Consider the following 27,548-nt stretch of genomic DNA (forward strand, 5'->3'; position numbering starts at 1 on the left):
TAATTGTTTGACAGAGGCAATTTTAACGTATGTAGCAGCTTAACAGGCTAAAAATCAACATATTTGGGGGGAAATGTGAACATTTAATTTCTTGGAGGGAAAATAGAACCCATAGGGAAAAGAGACCATGTTGGTTTCTCTATTTCAAAGAAAATTTATAGAGGCTAGAGGAAAAAATTGCATTTTCTGTGGCTGTAAGAGTTCAAGTTATAACTGGATTTCCAAATTGGCATGGAAACAGAAGGAAAAGGTACTGAAACCTGTTTATAAATAGCTTGAGTTTGCAGAGTTACAGCCTTAGTTTGTCACTGCCAGCCCAAAATGAGTCCTACACAAAGGAATAAGTATGACCCACAAAGCACATAGTATAAATTCATTGCTCAGACAAAACCTATATATTCCTGACAAGACTGAAACAGAAGACGATGAATTAACAGCTTGGCCACCTGCCCAAATTCATAGTTCCTAGCAGGTCTGAGAATCAGGCAGCTATGCACAGGGCACAGTGTTTGGTCTATGGCATACACAGAATAAGGGATTTCGAGAAGTGAAAGTAAAACCTGGAGAACAATATACTTGGTGCACAAGAGTCAGGTTTGAAAGAAAAAATTGATTTTGCTCATTTTAAAAAACAAACCTCACCGAGTTGTCCTGTATGGAAACAGTGATAAAAATAATTTTATCACTTTCTTCATTATTCCTTGTTCTTGTTGCTTTTTAATTGGATCATAACATGAAATCCAGATAAGTAATATGGCTTGCATTATGACACCTGGAGAAGATGCTTTCCTCATCAGAAGAATTCTACATGTTATGGGAGCAAATTTAGTTTATTCTGTGAGCAAAATAATAATATTATAAATTATGGCAGGTATTGGTGGTCCAGAGTTCACATAAGTGCCTGGCTTGTTAAGGGCACCAATTGTTTCTAATCAGGTATTTCAGTGAATGGTGAGGCTGGGGTGTGCCTGGCTCAGGCAGTTATTTCTGAGACAATCTTGCAGCCTGTAATCTAGAACTGCTTAGACCTAGACACCTGTGGGGGATGTTTGAGAAAGATCAAGTATATGCACTAAATTTAGGAATCCTTCTAAAACAGTATAAGCTGTGTAATTCAGCTTCCTTATCAGATTTTATCAGTGTCTTCTTTCAGATCAGACACAGACTGAAAAATATTAAAACACCTGATGTGTTTATTTTTCCTTCACTTTTTTTTGGAGGGGGGATGGTGGTGGTGGAGTAGGGTGTGTCTTTTCCCCCAGATTCACTGCTCAAGATGCTTCTCCTGCACAAGGCAGCTTTTACATAACAAGTGTGGGAAAAATACTAGGATGCTTTTTTTGAACCTCATTGTTCCTGAATATTTGACATAAAGATTGGTCAGCAGAGTAGAAAAGCATAGTTACAGAAGACTTTGGAAATGGATAACAAACCTTTTGAAACAGAAAAATATTCAAAACAATTAAAAGTCGCACTCAAAAATTTTCAAGCAATGACTCTGATTCAATACTTAAATAAAGGCCCTTTTATGACTTTTTCTCTTACATGAATTCTTTTTGATTCAATGGGCTTTTCTTTGCTTTTGAATACAGCACTTAGATTAAAGCGTAAAGCATAGAGATAATTTGATCTAGAATTCTTTAGAGTGCAGGTGAACTTTTCCATTTGGTTATTTTAAACCAATTTCTTTCACAGACATTGAGTGATGATGGATGGCTAAAGGAATGATTACACACAACAATTTCATGAACAAGAGCAAAGAGCTCTTACATTATAATTACAGTAACTATTTCTTAGAACAAAGCATATCCAAAGTATTGACCGCTGCATCAAAAAGGTCCAAATGTTACTAAAATGTGATAATGGTGAGATAGCAATGAAATACAGCTGCATTTCTGTAGTATTATTGAATTGCTGATCTTGATTGCATTTGCAACCTTTTTTAGTCTCTCAGTAAAACAATACTTGAAAATTATAGGAAAGGATTCATTGCCTTAAAAGACTTAGTTTGTCTGGCATTAAGACAACTTAGTAATTTTTTTTTCTTCCCTTAATCCTGTGCAAAAGAATGCGCTATATTCACCAAAATTATCAATGAAGATTGCACTATCAGGTCTAATTTGCTGGAGTATTTTTTGCCTGTGGAGTTGTTCATGATGCTGTATGCTAACACCAGGCTGACATTTCCAACAGAACTCCTTGCTCCAGGGAGCAAGGTGTGTCTCAGGTCACACTGTCATAAAGCAAATATCTGCTGGAACTTTATTTATTGGTCAATCTGACATATTGCCCTGTGACAAAAAAGTCACTGGGTTGGATTTTAGAGACTGTTAGTCTCTAGAGGCAGCTTTGGCTGTTCAGGCATTTGGGAGACTTGGGTTCACATTCTGTCTCCTGCTCCAAAATGGGGGCTGATTTACCTCCTTGCTTCTCAAACCTGGTTTTCCTCCACATGGAAAATTGGTCGCTATGTGCTCTGGGACAAATAATTTCACTCTCCAGGAGGAAAGTCCGGCCACACTGATTTCTGTGGTGCCACTGTAAAGCTTTATTGTGGAAGGATGGCAGGGAGATGAAAGAAAGCTGAGGCTGTAGTTTGATGGATACCGGGTGCTGGTAATTGGCTGTGAAAACAGCAAGCTGACCTTTCCCTGGCATCTAGCTTTTTGCCCTTGGCTTTCCTCTGTTTTCTTAAACAATCTTTGAGGTTTTTTAATCATCTGAACCCTAGCAAATCCCTATGTTTTTACTCTATATAAACAAAAAGAGAATGGAAATGTTTTATAGAAGGTAATTCATGGGATAATTGCACTGAGCATTAGTTTTTAAAGTATATTGGTAAATATGAACTAGCCTTTTAGCAATCTGTGTGCATTCATGAAAAGCAATGGGAAACACTCCCAAGTGATTTTAATTTAAAAAGAGATGCTAAAAGACAAAAATTAGACATGGTATATGGTGGTAGCTCTTCGGGGCCCTGGTAGCCTTCCATTCAGGGCTGATGGCTGTAGTTTTTGTTTCATTTACATTGAAAATGAAATCTTATTGTATTCTTGGTGCTTATCACTTTATCTACGTTTGCCCCTGAAATGGTGCCTGGCAGCTGAATCTGTATTATCTTTTCTGTGCAGACATTGCCTGTTCACTACTGATGTTCAGTGGAGACATGCACTTACTCTGACAACAAAATTCAGAGTTGATACCAAGCCATGCAACATCTGCTAAATTCACATGGGGAAAGGGAATATAAAAACAAATACACAAAGGGCACAGCTACTGAGATGGTAAATATTGTTTTTTCCATGCCACACCCAAACCAGAAATAGAGACAGAGGAGGCCTTAACAAAGCTTGATTCAGGTTCCTGACAGCTGACAGCAACTGCTTGTTTTCCACTGAGCTGTGAATGAGAATTCCAACTTCAAAAGCATGAATTAGCCTGAGACTTAGGCTCCTTTTACTGTGAGTAGATCAGAAGTAGATGAGAAGAATAGCTCCATGGAAATGTGTAAAGTCATGTTAATACAATTGCTATCAAGCTTGCTTGCCATAAGAGAGGAAGAGTGGATAACAATTTTTTTGGAGATAATAAACTGCCTGTACAGTAGTGTGACAGTGTAGTTTCACTGGCTGGGCAAGAGGAGCAGCTGGCAAGGGAGCCTGGATTGGCTGCAGGCTGTAGTCTCTGGACTGGGAGCTGCCCAAGCACAGTGGGCCTGGGTCCTGGTGGGGGATTTCTGCACCAACTCGGCTGTGGGAAGGAGCACACAGCCCAGAATGGAGAGGAGGAAATTGCTGGGTGCCTGTGCCAGGGCATAGGTGGTGCTTCTGCATCCTAGGCTGTTGCACAAAGCTCAGGTGCTTAATAAGGTCGATAAAACTGGGCGCTCCCAAATCTACTGCTGATAAAATAAGGTTTCAAAGTGGCTGTGGGTTGAAGGGGGAAGTGAATGTAAGAAATACAGTCCAGTCTACACATACAGTCATTGCAATAAATTCAGTGGGGAGGGTAGGTAGTCAGGGGAGGAACAGACCTGCAGTCTGGTGGGCCCTCAGGACTGTGGATGTGTGGCTCCACATGGCTCATCTGGGTCACTCCCTGCCTCTCCTGCCTGAAAGTTGCTGTCAGATGCTGTGCATCAGAGTGTATTGTAAGGGGATATCAATGCTAACCTGCCTTGAAAAGGGCCTTAACATCCAGATGCACCTGCTCTGAGCGTGGCAGATTGGGCAGATGTGAAATAATATGTTTTGTTATGGTCTGGAGAGCTTCTGTCCAGCACAGACAAACCTGTGCTGATGCCATGCTGTTTTGGCTGGCAGCACTGTGCTGGGTAGCACTGGCCCCATTTGCATCAGGTTATTTTTTTTTTTCTTTTGTCCTCTGTTGGCAGCGTGAGGATTTGATACTGTTCCTACTGGAACCAGTGAGAAGAGTTCCTGGGCTGGATTTCATACTGAGAGGGTTTTTAGTCATTGGGTGTGTGTTATTCTTGATATGAGGTACACTTTTTCTTGTTATTCAGCTCTTTCAGAAAAGCAGATTACCTGCAATAGCAAGGCTTTGGACCTTGTTTACACAAATTCATACAACTGTTCTTTAATAGAAAAACATAACTATATTAAAAAGCTGGAAGTGATGCAAAGTTGAGCCGGGTCAAGCTGGTAACATTAAAAAGAGTTAGCCCCAAGGAGAAGGCTTACTCTTCCTTGCTATCCTAAATGGAAAAGTAACTTTTGTGAATTAATAATAGAATATTCAACCAGAAATATTTTTCTAACCAGAAAGCATCTGTGCCTTTGCAGCAAACATCTGTGATAAAAGTGAAAAAAAGGGAGTTAAATAAACTTGTATAAAAATGGCAGACAGGATAAAAAGTCACACAGAAAAAAAACCCAACTTGGACCTTTTTCCTCCCTTCCTCCTGCTGTAAGTGATTAAATGTTTGGTCTCCATGCAACGTATTCTGTTCTTAATAAAATTTTAAAGATCCTCCATATGTCTAAGTGAAAGTGACCCAGAGGAGAACTTACAGGAAAATTGCTGCCTTTTTTTCCCCCCTTTCCAGCAATCCCTTTTGACCTTTCTACAGTAGCTCAATTATTTTGTCCATTTTGATATCAAACTTTCAATAAATAAAATTACATTGTGTTTTGTACCTGTTCTCCTTAGCAATACGTCCTGCTTGCCAGCCCTGTTCTGTAGGTCAGCAAAAATCAACAATTTTCATGCATCATTGCTTGGACGTGAAGTTTTGACATCATGCAGGATTTGGACTCCAGCATGATCAGGTGCAAAATGAGGTGCTCCTGGTTAAGGAGTGGTGGGATTTGGCCACTTGCTCTGGTTAGTGATGCCCTCCCCACCATAACTGTTGTGTGGAGGGCATGGAGACATACTCTGCTGACAGGTGATCATGTATAATCCTCAGAAAGACAGGGTCTGAAGAAGAAATTTTAAGCTGCAAACAAATATTTATTGCCTGACTGCATTTCATCACGTTTCAGTGGGTTGAGTGTTTCCCCCACCCCTGTCCTTTGTGAAATACTATCAGTGAAAGATGTAGACAATGCTGAGGCCATGTTTAACTGGATACAGTGCAAACACAGCAAAAGACCATCCCTTCCTGAAAGATGTGAAGAAAGGCTTTCCTTAGCTTTCATTCAGTAAAGTCTGAGAGCAAATACTTCTAGCAAGTTTGTTTCCTTGAGGTCAGGTACAAACAACAGTGTGGTTAGAGAAGGGCCTCAACACTCAAAAATGTTTGCCTTGCACAGTGAACCACTTTTAACCAGACTTTCCAAGGAAGCATGATTCCCTTCACTTGAAGATTTGCTCTGTCTTCCCACCTACCTAGACCTGTGCAAAAATCATCAGGTTGATTTTCAGTATTAGCCTTAAATATGGTGCAAGTTCCCTGAGATCTGCAAACTGGAAGATCTGGATTGCCTTTTGATCAATGCTTGTCTTAGCTTTGGGGTAAAGAGAAAACTATTCTAAACTTCTGACAGTGTTTTGATTTTTATATTTGCTTGGCTTTCCCCAAAATTCTAGAGAAAATTTCTCCCTTAAGTTTCCAATTATCTCATTTTCCAAGAACGTCTCTCTTCTTTTGGTTGTGAGCAGGAAGTATTTGATTTGCGTCTTTCCTGTGAAACAACACTCCATTTGGTTCTATATTGATGTGACAAAGCAAGAAAATAGGTTCGTTTGTTTCGTCAGAAAATAATAAAAGGTAATAATTAGAGCAGTACAAATTTTTGCACTAAGAGTAAAATTGTGGACATAAAAACCTGAACTACTAGAGTGCTTGATAGCAAGTGCCTCATTTGTATTCCTTTCTTTAGGAAAGGAGTTAAGGGAGGCCCTTGCTCATTCAGTGGCCACTCTTTATTCAGTCACAGAGTAATTTCAGTGTGCATTGTACCTTCCACCCTACAAAGACACTTTGTGTAATTAATGTTCACCAAATTTAACTACTGAACTACTAAGCTGGTTTACCATGATACATGCAAGTTGTACAAATATTTCTTAGAATAGACTGGCCATGGCAGGCTGCTTTCATGTTTTGGATGCAATGCTCTTCTCAGTGAAAGCCTGTGGTTGCCTGTTGATGTGGGAGCTGCAGTGTTCCTCTCCTGAGATATAAATGTAGCTTAGTAAATAAGCCCCTTATCTACAACAGTTTCTAAATAGGTTTTTGTAAATAATACAGGCTCAGAAGTCAGTTATAGTAAACTCAGAGCAGTTCTTTTAAAGTGTTGTGGTTTATTGCTGCACTCCCACTGGCACAGTTGGGAGCTACTTTTGTCAGGACATTGGTACAATGAGTTTGATAAAGAGACACTTCATGGCTCAGGCTGATCTAGGCTGTGCTCAGGTCTTACTCCTCCTCAACATAAGACCTACTATGTTTCAAGATGGGCACCCTGAAAGTGAATGACAATTTTTTGAAGTGCCACTGGTAAACTTGTTTGGACTCAAATTTATTTTAAATACTGGTAAAGACAACCCCCTTTCTTTTCCCAAAGAAAGTTGTGAGCTTATCTGAAGCAAGTTGCTTCAGGTATTGTTATTCTCCACATCTTTTGGTATCTTTTAGCATTATGTGGAAACAAGAAAAAGAGATGTGTTTCATAGAATGAACTGCGGAAAAATTACATTACCAGCAATCAACACCCAACCATTGTAGGAGGAAAACAATAAACAACACTTTCTGCTTTTGACCAGTGGGAATCGTTAGGATGTGGCAATCCTGTGATGCACTAGAGATCTTTAGTAAATTTGGATTCTGTAACCCTCTAGAATGCAGTTTTTAAATTCCTATAGAGGTATTAAAAATGGAGTATTTAGAACACTGTCTGAAAACAATTACAGTTTAACAAAAATTGGGATGAGAAAAAGATCTTTATGATAAAAATGCTAATGCTGTAGACTGGAAAACTCCTTCAGTGCAAGTAAAAAATATTAACTCCTGCAATATTGCCAGTAATCGTCAGAGAAACTTTATCGTGCCACGTGAAAACTGATATGCTTTAATGCAATTTAACTTCTCAATTTAAAATAAACTGGTTTTAACTGACTGTCCTCTTACTCTGTATTTTGCAATTTTATTCTCCTTTTATGGAGCACTGTAGTACTCCCCATCTGTCTTTCATTTGCTTTTGTAAGATTTTATTTTTAAATGTACCAAATTCTAGAAGGGGAATTTAGAAATCGTGTAAGTTCATTGAGGAAGTCAAATCTGTTAAAATACAGTGGGGTTAGTTTGACTGAAACAATGTGTAATTCATGATATAAGGAAGTAGAAGAGTTCTAAATCCCTTCATTTCAGATATCAAAGACATATTAACTCCTCCTTTACCCCACATACTCCAACCATTTCAGTAACTAAGAGATCTTTAAAAACATTGCTTTTTTAAATAGGTTTGGCTTAAAAACTGTTTTCTTTGGATTTTCACTGAGCCAACTCTATTTCTGAGTGTAAAAACAATCCTGACTCTACAACAGGTGGAACAAGTGAGATCAGATATTTTCAGTATAGTATTCTCAGACTGTTTGGAAAGGTAGAAAAGAGAGTACAAAATATGCCCTGTAAACAGTTCTCTAGAAAGCACAATGTTAAAAGTTTAAAAGAACTTTTCCTACCTGTAGTTTTTGTGTGGATCAGGAAGTGTAGCTTTCCTGATTACAATCTTCCATGGCTTAGCTTGGCTTCTGCATTTGAATGTTAACTATGTAAGAATGCCTTGTTTAGCTTGAGAGTTTGCATGACCTCTTAATGAGACACTGTAGTTAGTGTCATTGGGTATTAAGGCATCATGTGACTGCAGATGAAAATAAAATCCTTTAAAGTTTGCATTAATACTTCCTAGAATCTGTAACCCTTTACCTGCAAGCTGGATAAAAACCTGATAGAACTCACCGTTTCTGGCCAGGGTTAACAGAAGGAGAAGCGGAAGAACACGTGCCACATAATTCCTTTCCTCCGGGACAGTCACAACGACCACAACAAAGCCCGAGCCTGTCAGTGTATTCATGCTGCCATTTGCATATTCTTTAAGTTAAATCTCCCCATATCACAAACGGTGCTGGAGGGATTTGGCAGAAAATTCCTCTGTTGCATGTTGCCTGGCAATGACATTTATTCCCTACTGTTTGTGGGATTCTCTAAAGAGAAATTCAGCTCTGAGGTGTATTTGCAGGCATCGCCTCACATTTACCTTTGAAAGCTGCCGACTTTCCTGGAGTCATTTTGATTTGAGTGTGGTGTTTCCAGAAGTGATATGAAAGATGTTCTATTGCCACAGCCAGTTGAGAGAGATTTCCCTGTACAGGAGGAGAGGTTTAAGTTAGGCAAGTACCTGGGTCATGTGCGATCTTTAAGGTATGTCGATGTACCTGGAAACTGTAAAACAACCTCCGGGAAAGAACTGGCACTAAGATTGCCTGTGTCGCAGCAGGGGGGTGCAAATCGGGGCTAACAAAGCCATCTCGATACCCTTAGGGTGTGGTTGTTGGTGTTTGCGTGTTTTTTTTTTTTTTTTTTTTTTTTTTTTTTTTTTGGTGTTAAGCCTCATGGAAGCACTTAAATGAAGTTTGGCTGCTGCACTGAGTAGGCGTGCTGTTCCCTAAATAATGAAATGACGCCGGATTTACAGTTGCCTCCCTGCCTTGCAGGGATTGCATCCTCGCCTTCCCCGTGGAAGGAGGGTGCTGGATTAAAATCACCAAGGGCTTGGTTTGCCCTGCCTCTTGTCCTCTGCAGTGAGCTGAAGCCGAGGCTGTCAAACTCCTGTCAGCAGCGGGCTGGGGCAGGCAGGTCCCGTGCCCGGAGCAGGGACTCGGATGCGCCACCTGGCCCCAGCCTCCCGCTGCAGGAGCCAGCACAGGTAGGGGCCGAAATGTCATGTGCCAGCAAAAAAATGAATAAAAGCTGCTTTGGATATTCTTATTTTGAGCAGACAACTAAGTCATAACGTGAAGACCAAGCATCATTTGCAGGCTATGAGCTAGCGTGCTTTAAAGATCTGCAACAGGTCTTTGGCACATTTAAAATATTTTTCTTCTGCAAACCATTAGTTTTAGCTGAAAATGGACTTGAAGAGCCAGGAAGTTTCTTAGTACAAAGCCTTCACTGAACTCTCCAAAGGCTTTCCTTGTCAGTAAATAAAGGGTTGCCAGGCTAACATATCCCGAAGTTGTGAGGGAAGGTGATGGAGGCAGGAGATGCAGACAGTTTAGGCTACCCTGCAGCGCGGATCTGCAGCTATGAACAGCCCTGTGCACAACGTGTGCTTGGACCGGCCTTATGGTCCTGCCCAGCCAGAGGTCACCCCATGGCCAGCTCTGTGGTATTTTGCCTGTGGTATTTTTTCATTGTTCTTGTGGCTGCTGGGCTAATGAGGTGGGCTAACACGCCGAGAAATGTCCAGTCGAAAAGCGTCGTTTTAAGCCAGGAGGTCACTCAGAGCAAACACAGTGAGGCTGCCTTCCCCCTTCTCCTGATGCTTGGCTTCCTTTTCAGACCCCTTCCACGGCTACTGTATTTTTTTGTTGTTCCACAGACTGTTCATTCTTGAGATTTCTCGAACCAGCACCCGGTATTCCTGTCGTAGTAGAGAAGTTCTGTCCCAGCCCCTGCAATCCCAACCGTGCTGTGCTTCTGAAACCTATCGTTTTCTGTGAGTATGTGCGAACTGCTGGGATCTTTTTGGGTTCATTGCCTGACAGGTTTTCACAGATGTGTCCTGCAGGAAATGATCACTTGTCTCACCAATCCATAGTGCTTGTTCAATAACATGGGTGTGATACTTTTTCAAAGGAGAAGTAGTTTAGACATTCAGCCTTCAGAAATCCTCTTTTCCCTCTAATCTCATTCTTGTACCTTAGTCTACTGCTTTGGCTGTGGTTTTCTGGAGAACGTTGCTGCCGAGATAGAAGGCTGCCTCGAAAAATTGCAGCCTAAAAGGCTAACTTTATGACTTCATATGCTATTGTCAATGTGATATTACAGTGGGAAGTGCCAGGCAATTTACTAGCAAGCAATGGGATAATGTAGACAAATGGCAGCAAACCATCCCCATGCTTTGGGGATGTTCTGTTTTCATCTGTGCTACAGCATGTCTGGATTTTTGCTTAATCTCTCACTTTGCAATTCTGTGTATATCACTTTAAGTATGCTAACTAGATCTATTTTAGTCTAGAAGCTTTCTCACATGCACTGAAATGCATGTGTAGTCAGAGATGTAGTAGGAGAGCAGGCAGATGATTTTATTTATACAGTACTATGTGGTGAAAGCTCTGACAGTGGGAACATGTGAACACGCCTTAAATCCATTTTTGTATATTCCCTGCTGAGGCTGGAGAGGAACCCAGTGAGCTTTCACAAAAAGAGCAGGCGCTGCAAATGGAGAGTGTACCATGGCTGGGAACACGAGGGGCTTTGCTGAGTCAGGATGGGAGCTTCACCCACCCTGGCAAGCAGGGGCAGCATGGGTCTGGCATGACAGCAGAGGCGGGGAGAAGAGCTTGGTAGGGGCAGATTTTAACAATCACTTGGGGAAATGTGTGATTTTAAGAGCATGTTATACTGGATTGGAAACATTCCATCACACTCTTCTGCTTATTGGCCTCTGTTTTCAATTGAATTGAGCACTGTATAGCTTGTCCTTGGTAGTGAAAGACCCCTTTTCACAGAGGGTGATGGTTCAAACTGCCCCTTCTGGAGAAACACATGATAAAAGGCCTCATCCTGCCTTGGGAAGGATCGTGATGACTATTCCTGCAGCCTTTGACCTGCCTGTTGAAATTGAGATTATGAATTGGACCCACACTGAGAGCATCAGCTCACATCATGAAAGTCAGGAGACTACCTCCAAAACATAAAGAATGATGTTCTGTAACCAGGCTGGGAAGGTAAACCACAGGAAAAAAATGTAGCTCACTGGTCTCCCTGCAGCCATGTGGTGCTCTAGGAAGAGTAATGTCCATAACAGGCTACAAGAACCTGAAGTAGGTTATATTTGTAGCATAAATACTTTATAATGTTTATTAGTAACAAACCCTTGTTCATGAAACCTATCCAGAGGCCCTAGTCCACATCTGGATGACTACAAGATCAATTTTATGATTATATTGAAAAATGCATAAAAAAGTATGACGAAGAAATAAAAAATAGATTAGAAATAAAAAAATAGAAGAAATAAAAATAGATTTCAGAAGTCTGTCCTTTTGCAGTCTTAATATTTATATTAAAATAGGTATTTTTAAATCTTTAATCAACAAAATGAAATAATGCAGATTGTTGTTAACAGCTTTATGGAAGTGCCCCAGAGGACCCATTTTATGATGTATTATACAGACACATTAATAGTTTTTGACAAAGAGCAAACTCTCAGGGTTTTAAGCTGAAACAGTCCTCTCTACATACAAACACCATTCCAGCAATCAATATTTGCTTTAAATTCTCATTGCAAAATGGCCAATACTTTTGTTTCTGCAGGTAAAGCACTTGAGTGTGCATCATGGAAAAATCAGGGCTGGGGAGCCACTGGAACCTGAATGACTTCTGAATGCAAACTTTTTCAGGCTACATGTTAACCCACATTTTGATGTTATCTGATAATAATGTGAAAAAAAGTCAAATGGCCACAGGCTGTTTGAAATGAAGTCACGGGCCATGCATTCCCCAGCTGTGGTGCAAAGGAAATGACTGATAAAAATATTTTTTCTAGCTGACCTCTGGCTTACCTTTGTCTGCCTAAGAATTTCCGGCTAATTCCCTGTTAAAGCTTTCTTGCAGCTACAGCCTATTCCTAGAATCTTCTGTGTCAGAAAATACAGACTCCACCTGAGCTTGTTTATAGATGCACTTTATCTAAAAGATGAATGGAATCTTTATTCTAGAGATGCAAATAGTGCTTATTAACAAAAAGTAAATTGCACTATTCCTGTGTAGGGGTAGAACAGCACTTGGTATTTGGCTCGTTACTGGAGAAAATACTTTGTCTCAATACCACTGGATACACATACTGGAGGACAGATTGTGAAGGGTATTGGCTCGTTACTGGAGAAAATACTTTGTCTCAATACCACTGGACACACATACTGGGGGACAGATTGTGAAGGGACAGACTCCTCAATGTGAGGGGTCTGACCCCTGAGAAATTGATTCAGAAAGCTGGCAAGCTGAATGAGATAGGTTAGGCACAAGGTGTGATTCTGTGGGGTGTCCTGTCCAAGGCTAGGAGATGGACTTGATGATCACTAGGGGTCCCTTCCAACTCAGAATATTCTGTGGTTCTGTGATTACATCACAGAATATAATATAATTACAAATCAGCCAGTCTCCTGGCAGACAGAGGATGTATTTTACCCTTCCAAGATAATGAAAGAACTAACTTTCCAATATTACACTGGTTATAGACAGGGAGTTCAGGGCCAAAATGCACAAGTCATGCACCATGTTTGAAAGAAGGTGGAAGCTGCCTCCTTTGGGACAGGATCCCGGGAACTGTGGTGCCTCTTCCCATAGCTTCACAGGTCTGAATCAGAGTGGGGTTTCAGGTCCCTTTTTTTGGTGCTTTTTACTGCATTGGTGACAAAAGACTTGATATCTGTTGATTTGCATACTGTCAGTATGCAATCTAGTCATAAACTCATCTAAGAATGGTAAAATCTAATGGCAAATCTCATTGTATTTTGAATGCTTGATTTAGTTAGCTGCAATGGGAGAAATATTGGAATTTTTCCTTATCAATATTGTCCTTAAAAATTATTTATGTACAGGCCAAAGGAAGGTGTGAAGGCCACATGTCCCTCTGCCAGAGTGGAATTTCCATGAAATTAAGAGACACACACAAGTCTGCTTCCACAGTTTATTAGTACAAACAATGCATACACAAGACTGTATATTTGTTTGAAGACTGCAATAGATTTCTAGTTTAACAACTCTGTAACAAAATTTAACTAAATTTGACATTTATGAAAATATAAATCTCTGATTGGGTAGGTTCTCCCAACAATACAAAGTTTACATAAAAACATTCAATATGATCTATTAGTTGCAAACCAGTTAGGAAAAATCATTCAAGTCACTTAATATACTATATTGGCTTGTACATTGAACATTCACACACTACATTAAGTTCTAGCTTAGCATTCATTTCTTGGAAATTTGTGATATGGAATTCTGATTTTAAAAATAAGATTATTCTGTTTAAATAATTTGAAAATACTTCCATGGGTGTGCCATCTGTAAGATATGTAAGTAGGGGAAAATTTTCTTATGCTTCAGATGTTGTCCAGTATATTTTTTACTTAGGAAAATGTAATTTTTTTTTACAGCATTTGTCATTATTTCACAATTTCTGCCTTGAAACTGGTAAAACTGTACAAAAGGCTCAGAACAGTTTCTAAAGCAGAAAGTGAAGGTTGTATGCATGTGAGAGTAAGAAAAACCCATTACAAACTGGACTAAGAAGGGACCTGTTGACAGCCTTTACATTTAGTGGAATATTTCAGCAGATACACAGTCTCAGAGTGTTTGGTCATTTGATCTGTATTTATCATGGGAAAGAAGAGAAACAATACTAAGGCAAATATTATAAGGACTAATACATGGCATGTCTGAAAACTACCAGGATTACTTTGGAGACAGAGGAGATACTTTAGACTTTCTTACAACAAAATGGACAGCAACCTTTTAACATAAAGAAATTAATGTCTTTAAGTGTTCATCAGTAACGCCCCTTCTCTTTGAAAAATTTTCATTACGACCTGTACTAATACACACTATGAAGACGAAACATTTCCCCAAACCAAAAATAAACCCCCAATCCCTATACTTCCTTTAGAACTCAGGACTTTTATAATTTTTATCACAATACAGAAACCTGATATCCCTGCATGCAATTTAAAAAAAAAAAAGCTTTCATTCTGTTCATTGAGGTGAACAAATACTTGTTGCCTCACATGCTGACATGTTAGCAGCTGACTGGCACCTACTCTTTTCAGCCCAAAGATTAAACCCAATTAAAAAGAAAAATAAAAGTAGATATTTTTAAAATGATGATGGAATGTATCAAGTGTTCCAGGTTGGCAGGTGACATCTTGTCATTGCACCATCAAGCAGAAAACCACATTTTTGCAAGTGGGTATAAAGTTGACTGTTAGCTATTGACCCATCTAGGTGACTTGGAATATGAAACTGTGGTCTGACTTCTCACCAATCACTTAGAGCTTTAGCTCTAGTTAAAACAGTCTGTCAACCACAAATATGATCACCTACCTTCTGTAATAGCATAACAATTTTGATAGTATTGCTAGAAATTTTTAATCAAGGCCCTGGTGAAATTCTGGACTAAACCTTGTATTCCGAAATTAAAAAAAACCCTGCAGCCCATTTGCTATATGTTTGCTTTTATGTTTACAGAAATGTAAGACAGGAAGAAACAGCTGATCTGCCCTCTGCTGTTTATATCTGTCTTCCAAGAAACGCACTGATTTTTACATGAATTCAGAAGAAATACCTAAGCAAGTGTACTATTCAGACAAGCTCGCCCAGATGGTTACTCAGTTGTCAGATGCAAAACTGTGTCTGCAATCTATGGCTGAGCACACTTTCTCATAGCAGTAGCTGTGTCTTTTGGTTGGTGTTGCTTCACTCACCTCAGCCTCTGTAACTGTAATGGGGCTATCCCTTGCAAATACTTCTGTTGATTCCCTCCAAATGCAGTCTGCAGTCACTTTGAAACTATAATTGTGACACTTTGGCCTAATCACTTGTGTTGCGTTGTTGAAAATCTGACGGCTGTTTGAAGTAGCAATTTTGATTTTCAGCGCAGCATCAACTCGATCCACTACAGTGTAAGTACCTATACTTCCATCATCAAATCCAATAATAATGTTTAAATGTCTCTGTGAGAGTGCAAGAAAAGTGGGAGTTTTATAAAGAGAACAGGCACCGATGTTTTTGCCATCTGCTAGCCTCATTACAATTAAACTAGAGACTGCACCATTGTCATCATCTTCTTCCCCACGGCAACAAATGTACACCAGGTAGCGGCCATCACGAGACAGCCTCTGCCGCCAGATGACACCTGGAGCGTGAACCACACGAAGTTTTCCGCTGTGTAAATCAAGCACATTGATGTTCTCATCACCACGGGTTATAATTCCTAGCTTCCCATTTGGAGATATTTCAAAGTCTTCCAATTTTTTTAAGAAATTGGTAGGCAATTGTACACGTCTGCAAATGACTTCCTCTGTTAGGCTCCAGATGTTCACACTTTCAGTAGATGTTATAAATACTATAATATCTGGGCAGTCTGGTATCAACTTAATATCCACAATGCTTGCACCATCATCACAGCAAAACTTCTTTGTTATACTGCCTGTCCAGAGACTCACTGCCAACACTTTGTTCTTTGCCATTCCAACTACAAATGTATTTGCAGTTGTTATAAATGCATTCTGTAAGGCAACTAGAATATTGCAAACCCTATGTCCTGTAGCCAGTCGCCAAACTCTGGATGCGTTTTGCTCGCAGAGAGAGACTACAAACTGATCATTATGAGTAATCATTAGCTCTGAGATTTTTTGTCCATTAATGCGAAAGATATTTTCACCGCTAACTGTGTGCCATACATACTGGCTGCATTTATCATCTGATGTAACCATTATCTCTCCAGAAGAGGTCAGCACACAGTTTTCAACAATACCTTCATGCTTGAACACAGCTTCAATAAATCCAGTGCTGAAGTTCCACTTATGGACGGAATCTGATCCATCCAATGTGTATATTAATTCACCTCTGGCTGGCAACACCAGTCTTTGGATGGGTTTGCCAGATTTGTCAATATTGGACATAGCAGTTATGATGTCTATATCCCAGATAGAAAGGACACCACTGGTGGATAAGGATAGCAGCATGTTATGATGATTTGATTTAATTAGCCTGACTATAGTTCCTGAGATTTCCTGTAAGCTTGCCATACACTGTCCAGTATCTCTTCTCCAAACAAAAATGGCTGAGGTATTTTCCATTGAAGCAATTATACAGTTGCCATTTTTGGACAACACGGCAGATATAAAGCGCTCATTGTGTTTAGCTCTAAACTTTTCAGCCACCTTCCACACACGAGTGTCAAGAAGTTCAATGCTGAGAGCCTTACAAATTAAAATTGCACTTTGGTCTTCAGAAAGCTCTATGCTGACAACTTCGCTGTCTTCTCTTCTGCAGTCAAAGTCATCTGTAAGCTGGGGTTTTGCAATTTCCTCTGTATTCCAAACAGAGAGGCTACCCTCACTGTCCACCATCACCATTTCTTGGGCTGTGTCCAAAATGAGAAGGAATTTCACAAATCCACTTGAAAATTCAGAGGTCACAGTGGTCAGCTTCTCTCCACTGCCCAAGTGGAAAATGGTTGTGGTGTTCAAATACTGCCCGCAGAATGCATAAACTCCATCTGGAGAACACTGCACACAGGTCACTTCATACCAGCAGTGGAAGTGATAGAGAGGCCAACCGTAAAGCAGATCTATTACAGTAACATCTTTACTGGCCTCCAGCCAAGCAAGCGCATGGTTGACCGATAATGTAAATCCATTTATAAAACTGGAGTCCCCTGCAATTCCACAGTGCTTTGACCCCTTAATTTCCACCTCAGAAAGAAGACAGGAATTTATGTTATCATATATCAAAAGAGTGTTGTTTGTTGTAGCTACTACAAGATACTTTTCATCACTAGTAAGCTTCATCCCTAAGATAACAGACGGAGCTATTGTAATTTGCCTTAGTAACTGGCGGGTTTCTACATCCCAAGTGCTAATGGAGCCGTTTTCCAAAGCAGCAATAATTGTGCTGGGATTAAATGTAGGCAAAATCTCAGTGACATGCATGCAGCTGGATGACAGCGGCAGGCGCTCGGGGCTGTAAGTCACATCCATGGAGGAATGCAAAGGGACAATAGAGCAGTACTTGGGTCCATCCTTGTCACATTCTAGAAGGAGATGTCTGAGTTTGGGCAATGAACTTACTACTGGGAGAAGTCTCTGCTGCAATTCAGCGGAGAGTGAGCCTGGGTATTTTACTACTTTGAACTTTATACTGCGGAGGGTACTGGCCAGAAATTTCAGCTCCTTTTCTTGAGAATAAGTGTAAGCTAGTTCTATGTCAGAAAGTGCTTTATCAAACTGCCCTATTCTAATCATGGTGTACAGCCAGCTGAAGTTCATGATGACTCCGTACAGAAGATCATCAGTTCTTCCACATCTTGTTAAGTGATGAATAAGCTCTGTCATTTTTCTGTGATTAATAAAAAAGATATCAGGTTCCAATGGGTTACACTGAAAGACCCATGGCTGATCTGGAGCCTGCCTGTCAAAAGCCGCCTGATCCACGCAATGCTTTTCATCCTCGTTCAGGCCTCTACTGTCACGGTCAGGACAACCACTCAGATATTGGTCATTGCTGTAAAAAGGTTTTCTTCGTCCACCTGACCAAACACCAAGGAAATACTCTGCCATGACTGTATGCATTTCACGCAAGTCTTCTTCATTGTGCAGGTACAATTTCTGGGCAATTAGTTGCAAGTGCCTGTTTGCCCAAAGAAGCAGCGTTACATTTTTCACCTGTCGCTCTATTAAATACCCCTGTAAGCCCTCCTTAAGTCTTGCAATGTATATATATGGAATTCTCAATGGGTTACTTTCTCTGACGCTCTCATTCAGTTCATACATAACACTGTTGTCAAGGGCTAAAATATCTTCCAGTTCCATTTCACTCAGGCCAGATTTGGACATAGTGATGTAGCCAAGTGCTCTTGACAATAGTCTTGACCCACACTTGTTTTCCAGTGACCAAAACAACTGCTCGATGCTTTCATGGACAGTAACACAGAGGGAAGACTCATCCACATCCTTGTGAGATCTCCAGTACCTGACCTCTCTGAAGGTTAAGTTCACAAACATAGGCAGTGTGCACTTGGAGAATGCCTCATTGACATAGATTTGTTGCCCTGATGTTACTTTCCTTTTAACTCGCAGCAGCTGATGTTTCAGTACTTGACTACACATCTTTCTGTCCCTTGCAGTCAACTCAATATAGTTGCTTTCTTCATGAATAAGGCACCTCAGTTTTTGCAGGATCCCATGTTTGTTTGGCAGTGTTGACAAAATTATCCGTACTGAACGTGGAAGGTGAATGGGAAGCCACCAGAGCTTTCTACCATCGTCACTATCTGTTAGCTGTTCTAAAGCATCAAATATAATCACCAGTGGCCTGTGAAATGAAGACTCATTCAAGAGATTTATGAACAAGTCCCGAAGGTCATGAATCTTTTTTGGGTAACTTTGTACGAGGCAGCGATAGTTGACTGCTAGTTGTTCACAAATGCTTTGAAGTATATTCTTCAGATCTGTGCTTGTTTCAGTAGATCCCAAAAATCTTATAACTACCACGGGGTCAGAATCTGGTCCCATCTCTTCTTGCAACCAGGAATAGGCCTAGAATATAGAGCATAATTTAGTTTATATCTCAATGAAGCACAGTAACAGAGATAATTAATAGTGATAGTCTATATATGAATAAACATTTAAAAATATCACTGGTTGAATAGAAATACTTTCACTGGCAGAGTTCAAAGCGGGTGCACTGAATGAAATGCAAATTGTGTATCATCTTTGTTTAGCACAAAAATGCTTACATCAAAGAGGACATGACTAGAATGTACTCCATAAATCCCAGGGTACTCCTCACAAAACCTGAGTCTCACCTCTGAAAGTGTGTAGATAGACTCTCTTATAAATAAATAGGCTTCCGTAGACACTACACAATGTCATCCTTGGTCAGCCACACCAGCCTACCACCTAAACCTGTTTAGCATTGATTCTGACTGAGTATAAAGATATGTCTCTAGAGGACACGGATCAGAGTCCTCTGGCCCATAGAACTACACTTTGCCCTGGTGTACCTGTGACTTTTACTCTAAAACACTGCCACAAAAAGGAAAAAGTATCTACCTCTTGAAATTTTCTTGGTTAGAGCACTCCAAGCCAGTGAGGAATGTAGCTTCTTTTAATCTTCCCAGTCTGTGCAGGCTAACACACTCGGTTCTACATCTCTTCACCTCACTTTATGTTAATTTACAGTATTTTAAAAGAAAAGCAGAACCAGAGTCTCTAGGCTGACTTACGTACTCAGATATGAAATGAGATCTTGAGTTGCAACTCCCAATTTCATACATGCAGCTAATGTGACTCCACAGGAAGTAGATACAGGGAATTTGAACAGTATTGTTCCCTTCTTCATTTCCTTCTGGCTGATATGGCTGTTTCCCACCTCACTATGCTAAATTCTCTGACCATCCTGCTCGGCTCTCAAAGTTGTAACTGTCATCTGCAGAATTAGGTCTGGTGATGCCAGCTTGGTCTTTTTCTGCATCTTGTCCTGCCTTGCACAAAGTGTTTCATTCATTTCCCTGTAGTACTCAGCTCAATGACTTAAACAGCATACACCAGACAAATAAGTATGGGTATTTTTGCAGCTTATTACATATATATTTGTAGCCAGTGTATTAGAATAATTCTGGAATAGTTTCTTATGAGAACATGAGATGGCATGACTTGGAAAGACATACTTGCATTTACCTTTAAAACCAAAATAAGATGTTTAGATGGTTGTGGATTCATAGGGCCTCAGAGGAACAAGAAGGAAAGAGATAATTCTAAAATATACATTGTTAATTCAAAATATATTGATTACTATTAGATTTCTAAGAGCTTTCATAAACTATATTTGTTTTGGCTAAGCACATGATACAGATATGCTATTATTGAAAGGTAATATTTTTCTACACATGTGTACAATAATATGCTGAATATACACGTTATTTTTATTTTATATATCGAGGGCTGATAGATGTGTTGAGAAAAGAAAGAATTAAACTAAGTTGGCCTTTACACACAGTAATGCTCGCAACATGACCTTATGATGTAAGGTAGGTACTCACCTTCTTTGCTGCTTCAGCTAACAGAAGAGTCTTCCCTGTGCATGGTCCTCCATATATGATAAGAGGGTTAATGTGTCCTATTTTTCTCGGTAAAACATATTTGTGAACGATGTTTAATGCCTCACATCTATATTCATAAAAAGTGGAGTACGTTTTACATAGCGACGAGTGTTGAAGAACTTCATCATACAGCATGTCTGTCTCTGTGTCAAAGTTCTGCTGCACTGTAGCTTGGATTATATCAATCATGTCTTCATAGAACTGTTTACCAAGTCCTTCAATGTAATGGCTCTCTACTTCTTGGGAGTAACCCAGTTTCATGTCACAGTGGGTGACGGATGTGTACACTCTCAGATTGGATGATGCGACAATGGTAGGAATGAATTCATCCCTGAGCTTGATCAGTTTCTCATGGGCTTCAGGATCTCGTAGAAACTTCCCAGCTCTATGTACCACGTCCATGTATTTTCCCATCTCTGGAATTTTAACGAAACGCTCAATGTTGGCAATTTTCCGGATGTAGCAAACACACTTCTTTAGGAAAGCTGGTGTTTGTTTACCCAAGGCAAAATCAAGTTCATCTTCAATAGCTGGGGATGAAAAGAGAACACAGAGTCTCTGTCAACTTTTCTTTATAAACAGTTCAAGAACATGCCCTACCCCCAACAGGCAGACTCGATTGCATTTGTTCTCTCTAAAAACCCAAAGAAAACCAAACAGAGAATTTGTTGGATGCTTTTGTATGCGTTTTAGTCTCAAGCAAGCACAACAAACCTTTTTGTCCCCTTTAATTATATAAGAAATGCCAACAGAAATATACTTTCATGTTTGTGGAAAGGTTGACAGGAAAGACAATACATAGAAATTGTTAGTGTGAACTTTACCAGAGGAAAGATATCTCTTTGCTTGGCTGTGTTTCATTTTTCCTTTCTCATACAGCAATTTCACAGCAGTCTTAAAAATCTTCTTAATCTCTTCTGATATATCTTGCCATTTGTTCTCATTCATCGAATTTGAAGAAGATTCCATCTTTTTAAAATATCCATAGTTAAAAAGTAGGTGTAATACATACATATACAACTTCAGAAAGCAGAAGTCTAATATTCAAGGCCAAAAATAACATGGTAACAGAGAAACACATACACTAACAAAAATAAATAAAAGTTAAACATTTAATATTGCAGATGATCATATTGTATTCCACTTCAGAATTTTAAGAGTTAGATCCTTGGAGTATTTTCTAAATCCCTAGTGTAGGCAGTTAATGCAATATTTTTCAAGAATAAGGCCAATAATACCTTTATAGAAAGAGGGGTTTGAGAACCAATCCTGAATAATGATAATAAAGCAGCAGCAATACTGTTAAAATTATGGCTCCTTTAATGAGACGTAATAATGATAATAATTTAAACTTGGATCTCAAAACTGAAAATGAGCTTCCTGGCACCTGTAATTAAGTGCCTTCTATTAGCTACCATATTTTAAAAATACAGGATTATATGTGACATTACGTTCATTCATTCATTGCTACAGTAACTCTAATCTTAACTGTCGTCGGAGAGGAACTCTAATATAAATTCACTAATCCTTTCAGGTGGTATCTTTCAAATGCCATGCTGGTGCTTCTTCTAAAGCAACTAGGTTTTATTTACTGCTGGTGAAATATTTCAGGGGTCTCCAGTTTTCTTGGAGTGTGGAATCTCCATGATAAATTCCCTAGCAACTCTTTCTTGACAGAACTGAGTATCTTTTATTACTTTCTATAAGTTTATGAGACATAACTCTGTGCTAAAATATGTCCTTAGGTATATACTGGATGTGTAGGAAGGTAGAACTGAACCCTGAGAAACAGATACAGTTTTTATCATTATCAATTAAAGACAAATGCCTGCTTTAAAAATGATAATTAACAATGTTGAAAAATGTTATAATACAGTTAATAAGTTAAAAGTATCATATCTGACTCAGGACAGTGCTAAGCACTTGTTTGACTGTTAGAATTTTCTTCTATGGGGATAGAAGGGAAAACGTGTATTTCCTTTGCAAGTCCTGTTCATTGAAATCTAGTAAATGCACAGTAAAAAGCAGAAGAGCCTGAGTTCTCCATGTTACAACATCAGAGAAAGGAAATCTGTACAACTGTCCCACTAGCCATAACAGTTCACAGATGCCCCAAGTTCACTTGCTCTAGCTATCAGAGAGCACATCAATGCAGGAGTCGTGTTCCTTGGTGTTTTGCAGCTGCTCCTTCTCCATGCACAGGAAAGGAGCACCACAGCAGCAGCTGTTCAGGTGTGGACAGGGCTGTAGAACCTAATTCAAAGACAACAGCAAGTGCCTGGCCTTGGGGACTGCCTGCCACTGTAATGGATAGAGAAAAATTTTGTGAGCAGGTGACTGTGACTTACCGTATTCTGGCAGTTCTTCAGCATTTCTGATTTTGGTCTGAGGTAATATGCTGGTGGCACTGCGTTCTCATCCCTGCAGTACCACTCTTCTAAAATCCTTGTCTCTAGCTTGGCCTCTACAGCAGCATCCAGGATCATTTCAAATTCTGCTGACTCAACTTCCCCCGGTATTCGGATGTTCCCATACTTCTCTCCCAATAGGCCCTATGTAGTTACAGAAAAGTAGGGATTAAATTTTTCTTTTTTATTATGCAAAAAGCATCCTTGGGATCTGAATTTCCTAAAAGAAAGTCTGGTAGTAGTGTAATGACATTGAAATTACTGGGAAGGGAAACAGATACTGTGTAACAGGAATTACTGTTAAGGGTACCATGCTGAGCTGTAGTTTACTATGATGACTTAGAAAATTTCAAGTAGATGTACTGTCTCTCATAGTAGTAACTAATAGTAAAAATACAAAGGCATTCAAAAGAAATAATTAAAAAATACCCTATATACTTAGCACAGTGTTGACTCATGTATTATCGAGTTCCATTAGTCACAGGTTGAGATTATCCTCACATGCAAAAGCAAATTGACATTGTGACTTATACCAGCAAGGATCAGTGTTGCAGAACCACAAGCTGCTTTGCTGTCTTCTATTCTTGTTGTCTTTGCCCCAGTAGCTGTCCACTGAATGAACAGTGGGGGAAGGAAGAAGAAACTATTGAGTAGAAATTGATCAAACCAAATTTTAGTACCTCTGCATAAACTGGGGCACAGGAGACATTTCCCTTAAAAAAAAAGAGGATTAAAATACTAGTTGTGGTGCTCTAAATGTACTCTTTTAAAAGAAATTTATTTCTGTAGTTTACTGTCCGTAAACATTTTGTAAAAATATGATTGTAATGTCCTACAACTTCATAAACAATAGTGTTATAGGAAATTACTGCAATCTTTTGACATTTTTTTTCAAATTTGTGACCATCAGATCAATTCTGCATTAAATACTTGGTCCACAGAAATCAGTGAGAATTCTTACTTAATTTAAAATGTAATTTTAAAAAATTCTTTCCTCATTGTAAATATATTCAGCAAAGATCTTCTGTTAATGAGGAGTACTTAATGTGGGGAAGAACCAATAGTATCAGAATCTTGATTTGAATCAGAAAGATGTCTTAGTAAAGTAATGCTAATGCAAATATAGTAGTGCCCTAAAATGTAAACGAACATGTTTGTAAATAATATCTAAATATTCATTATTTTTAGACCACTCATCATAATGAGAAGCTATTTTAAACTCTTCCAGCAGAAGAACACCCTGAAAATCAATAACTGATGATGATGAAAGCCTGCTTCACTGATTATAAAAGCAGGAAGCAGCAGGACACTTTGCTGAACCCAGCTATGCTGGCACACAACACCCCAGTGGCTCACCATGCCAGATGCTGCAGTCCCAGAGCAGACAACAGAGCAGTGCACCAACACTTCCTAATCCTTCCAGGGAAAGCCAGTTAGCTCAGAGCACACCTGACATTGTGTAAACTAACCTGGCTGATTTTTGCCTGGAGCAGACTAGGGAGAACTCATGAACTACCATGACTGGCTCTGATGGCAAGCAGTTGGAACCCTCCAGAGAGGAGCACTGACAAAGAGCTGGTGGACAGGAACAAGTCAGTGTCTGCCCACTGCTCAGGAGAAGTGAAGGAATGTAGGAATTGTGATACAGGATCCAGTTTCTGACACGTCACAGCATCCAAGTCCTTTAAGAAGCTTCTCCAGTAGAGAGGCTTTAGGGGAAGTTGAGTTTGCCTGGCTGCCCATTCAGATGCCACCATAGCTCCATTCAGGGCACACATCAAGCAGTCACGAGAATGGAAGTGTTCAGCAACTAGAATTATATAATAATTAATTAAATAAAATGATCCAGTATCTCTATAAGCTAAATTTATTTTTGATTTGTGATCATTCCAGCTAGTAGCTTCCTTCAGAGAGCGCTATGTTGCTTCACATAATGAGATAGCTGGGGAAAATTTTGAAGCTTTTACTGTTCTAATCTATTCATAGAGCCCTGTAATTTTAGAATTCTGAAGCTGCAGAGGTTAAAGAAAATATAGTATTATTTTCCTTCTTCATTCAAATGAGGTTAATAACTTATATCATGCTGAATTGGAAAGCTTCTTCACATTCAGGTTGATGTAGAAATCTCATAAATTTCTCTCAGAGGAGCTTTTACCTTGTATAGAAATTATTACTTAGAATTCATTAGGCTTCACTTTTTCTGAATGTAAGTCCAGTGGATTCAATAGACAGTTCCCTCAGCAAAGATCAATAATTGGGCCCTTCATTAACAATACTAAAATGTCAACATTATTATGTCCAATTTTAATGTACTGCATTTAATCAAATAAATTTGTTTTGGAATTATTCTGTGTATTTTTCTGCTTCTCTGGTACAGGTTATGCTGTTCTCCCTTCACTGCACTATAGTTGAATAATGACTGGTTTTACTTTAAAATGAAAAGACAAGACTTTTTTTATACCTCTCATCTGTCATTGCAAAAGACATTATGTAAATAATTTTGTATTAGGGATTATCCTCCTGACTACTTGAGCAAAACACAATACAAAAGAACTTTACATGATCCAGCAAAACCTAAATACAGTGCTGAGCAGGTGTATCTTTTAGAGCAGGGTCATCCCAGGCAGTGCACTGCAGCTGTGTTCCTGTTAGAGCCCTTATAGAAGTTGCCTGAGGTTCTGGTGCTAATACCTGACTCAATTTAATAATTTCAATAATATTTTGGTAGAAAATTTTATAAGCTAGAAAACTCTTAATGGAGTCACTCCTGTGCTTTCTGGTAACTTCAGACTAGCCTCAACCTACAGCCCAGTTTTACTGGCCCTTTAATGGAGGCATTGAAACAAAACTCTTTGTTTTACTGGAGAGTACAAAAGTGACTACCATTAGTTTTCTGAGGCACTGTGGTATCCCAGCCCAGGCTGGGAGCCAGAGGCATGCTGAGTAAGTGAAGCTGTTTTCTACTGAGAAACGAATGCTCAAATGCTGGGTTACGCCACATAAACACACCAGGCTCCTGGGGAACAGTTCTTCACCCAAATGCATCTTCCTCTAGATACACTGCATATTTTCTATTAGCAGTGGCACTAGTAGATTAAAAAAAAAGACTAAGGGGTATAAACAGACTATATGTATTTGCTGGAATTTTAATCCACTATTTGTTTCTAAGGTTGCATGACAGCCTTAGGATGGGTTCATTTGGGGCATGTGAAAACTACATCTTTCCATGTTAGAGGTGAGGCTTGGAAGTACCCTTCACTCTTTTTGTGTCATTCTGGTTAAATTCCTATCTATCTGTATAAATATAATCTATCAGGGTACCACACAACCACTCAAACCTTAGAGGCCTCAATGAGAAGCTCTGAATTGCACTTTTCCTTCAGGAACTTCAGTGTCTGAACTGCATCTGTGCCAGATGCTTGCACCAGCCTCTGGAAATACCTGCCCCATCTCCATTTCCCTATACATTCAAGTAAATGCAGATTTCTTCTTAGAAAAATAAAGAAAAATGAAGTAACAGGATTGAAAGTAAACATAATTTCTCACAATCTTCATGTTGTTTCATACTTAGTCTGTAAACAAGAATTACCACTACTTCAGATCCTTTTGAAATATATTATAGTACTCAACAGGAAGAACCCAAAACTTCAATTTGTGATAACAACATTGCAGCATTTTGATTATTATTATAGGAAATTATTTTTAAAGGGAACAGTAATGTTTATGCTGTGTTCACTATCAATAGACAGTTTTATATGCAGGCTTGTGAACCAAAACCTCCCACCTTCTGAGTCATTCTCCTCTAATAGTAAAACAACAAATTAAAAACTCATTAGATTGAAGGTGATTGAACTGTATAAGACGACTAGGCTGACAAACATATAAAACCCTCAGCAACCATTTGTGTCTAACAAAAGTTTACAGAATTAACACAGAGCAACCTCAGCAGTAGCCTTGTTAGCTTTCACAGAATCACAGAATGGGTTAGGTTGGGAGGGACCTCAAAGATGATCTACTTCCAAGTCCCCAGCCTTGGGCAGAGACACCTTCCAACAGACAAAGCTGCTCAAAGCCGCATCCACTGTCGTTCCCGTCAGGAATGCTTTGTTGAGCCTGAGGCTGAAATCTCTATTAAATGAAGGTTAAGAAACTACTGTCTGTACGATGGGAAGTATTTTTCATTCTAATATTCTTGGTGTGGAAAGATATTAAAATTATAGGTGCAGGCACAATAATGACCAAAAGGAGGACACAAAGAAAATTTAGATTTGATCTTGAGATATGAGGGATTCACATGGCATGTCGTATGATGAGTTCAGACATCATCACTAAAATATTCGTGAATTCTGATGCCATACATTATCTTAAAGCAGAACAAGCTGAAATTTTATATATATTTAATTCCAGCTAAGATATTTGGTGGTAATTTTAATAAAAAACAGCTGTCAAATAACAGCAAATTATATTAATTAGTGACTGGTTTAATTAATTTTTTTTGAAATTATATATTGATATCTGCAAATGAAGCCATTTGAGAAGTCAGATTTATAATGTTTTATGGAGTAGT

The 27,548-nt window shown here is 39.2% G+C and overlaps 1 protein-coding gene across 1 annotated transcript in view; it reads right to left on the minus strand.

Annotated features, from left to right (window-relative positions):
- Positions 1–13,371: 13,371 nt before the first annotated feature.
- Positions 13,372–27,548, minus strand: part of NWD2 (NACHT and WD repeat domain containing 2) — a 51,168-nt gene continuing 36,991 nt past the window's right edge. Inside the window, exons 4-7 of the mRNA XM_053975901.1 lie at positions 22,922–23,125; positions 21,398–21,542; positions 20,514–21,103; positions 13,372–19,008 (exon numbers count right to left, since the gene is read on the minus strand). Of these exons, the coding sequence (XP_053831876.1) occupies positions 15,076–19,008; positions 20,514–21,103; positions 21,398–21,542; positions 22,922–23,125 (4,872 nt within the window). The 3' untranslated portion in view covers positions 13,372–15,075. The remainder of the gene's footprint in view (positions 19,009–20,513; positions 21,104–21,397; positions 21,543–22,921; positions 23,126–27,548) is intronic.

Source organism: Vidua macroura, chromosome 4 (assembly GCF_024509145.1).
Source record: "Vidua macroura isolate BioBank_ID:100142 chromosome 4, ASM2450914v1, whole genome shotgun sequence".
NCBI lineage: Eukaryota > Metazoa > Chordata > Aves > Passeriformes > Viduidae > Vidua > Vidua macroura.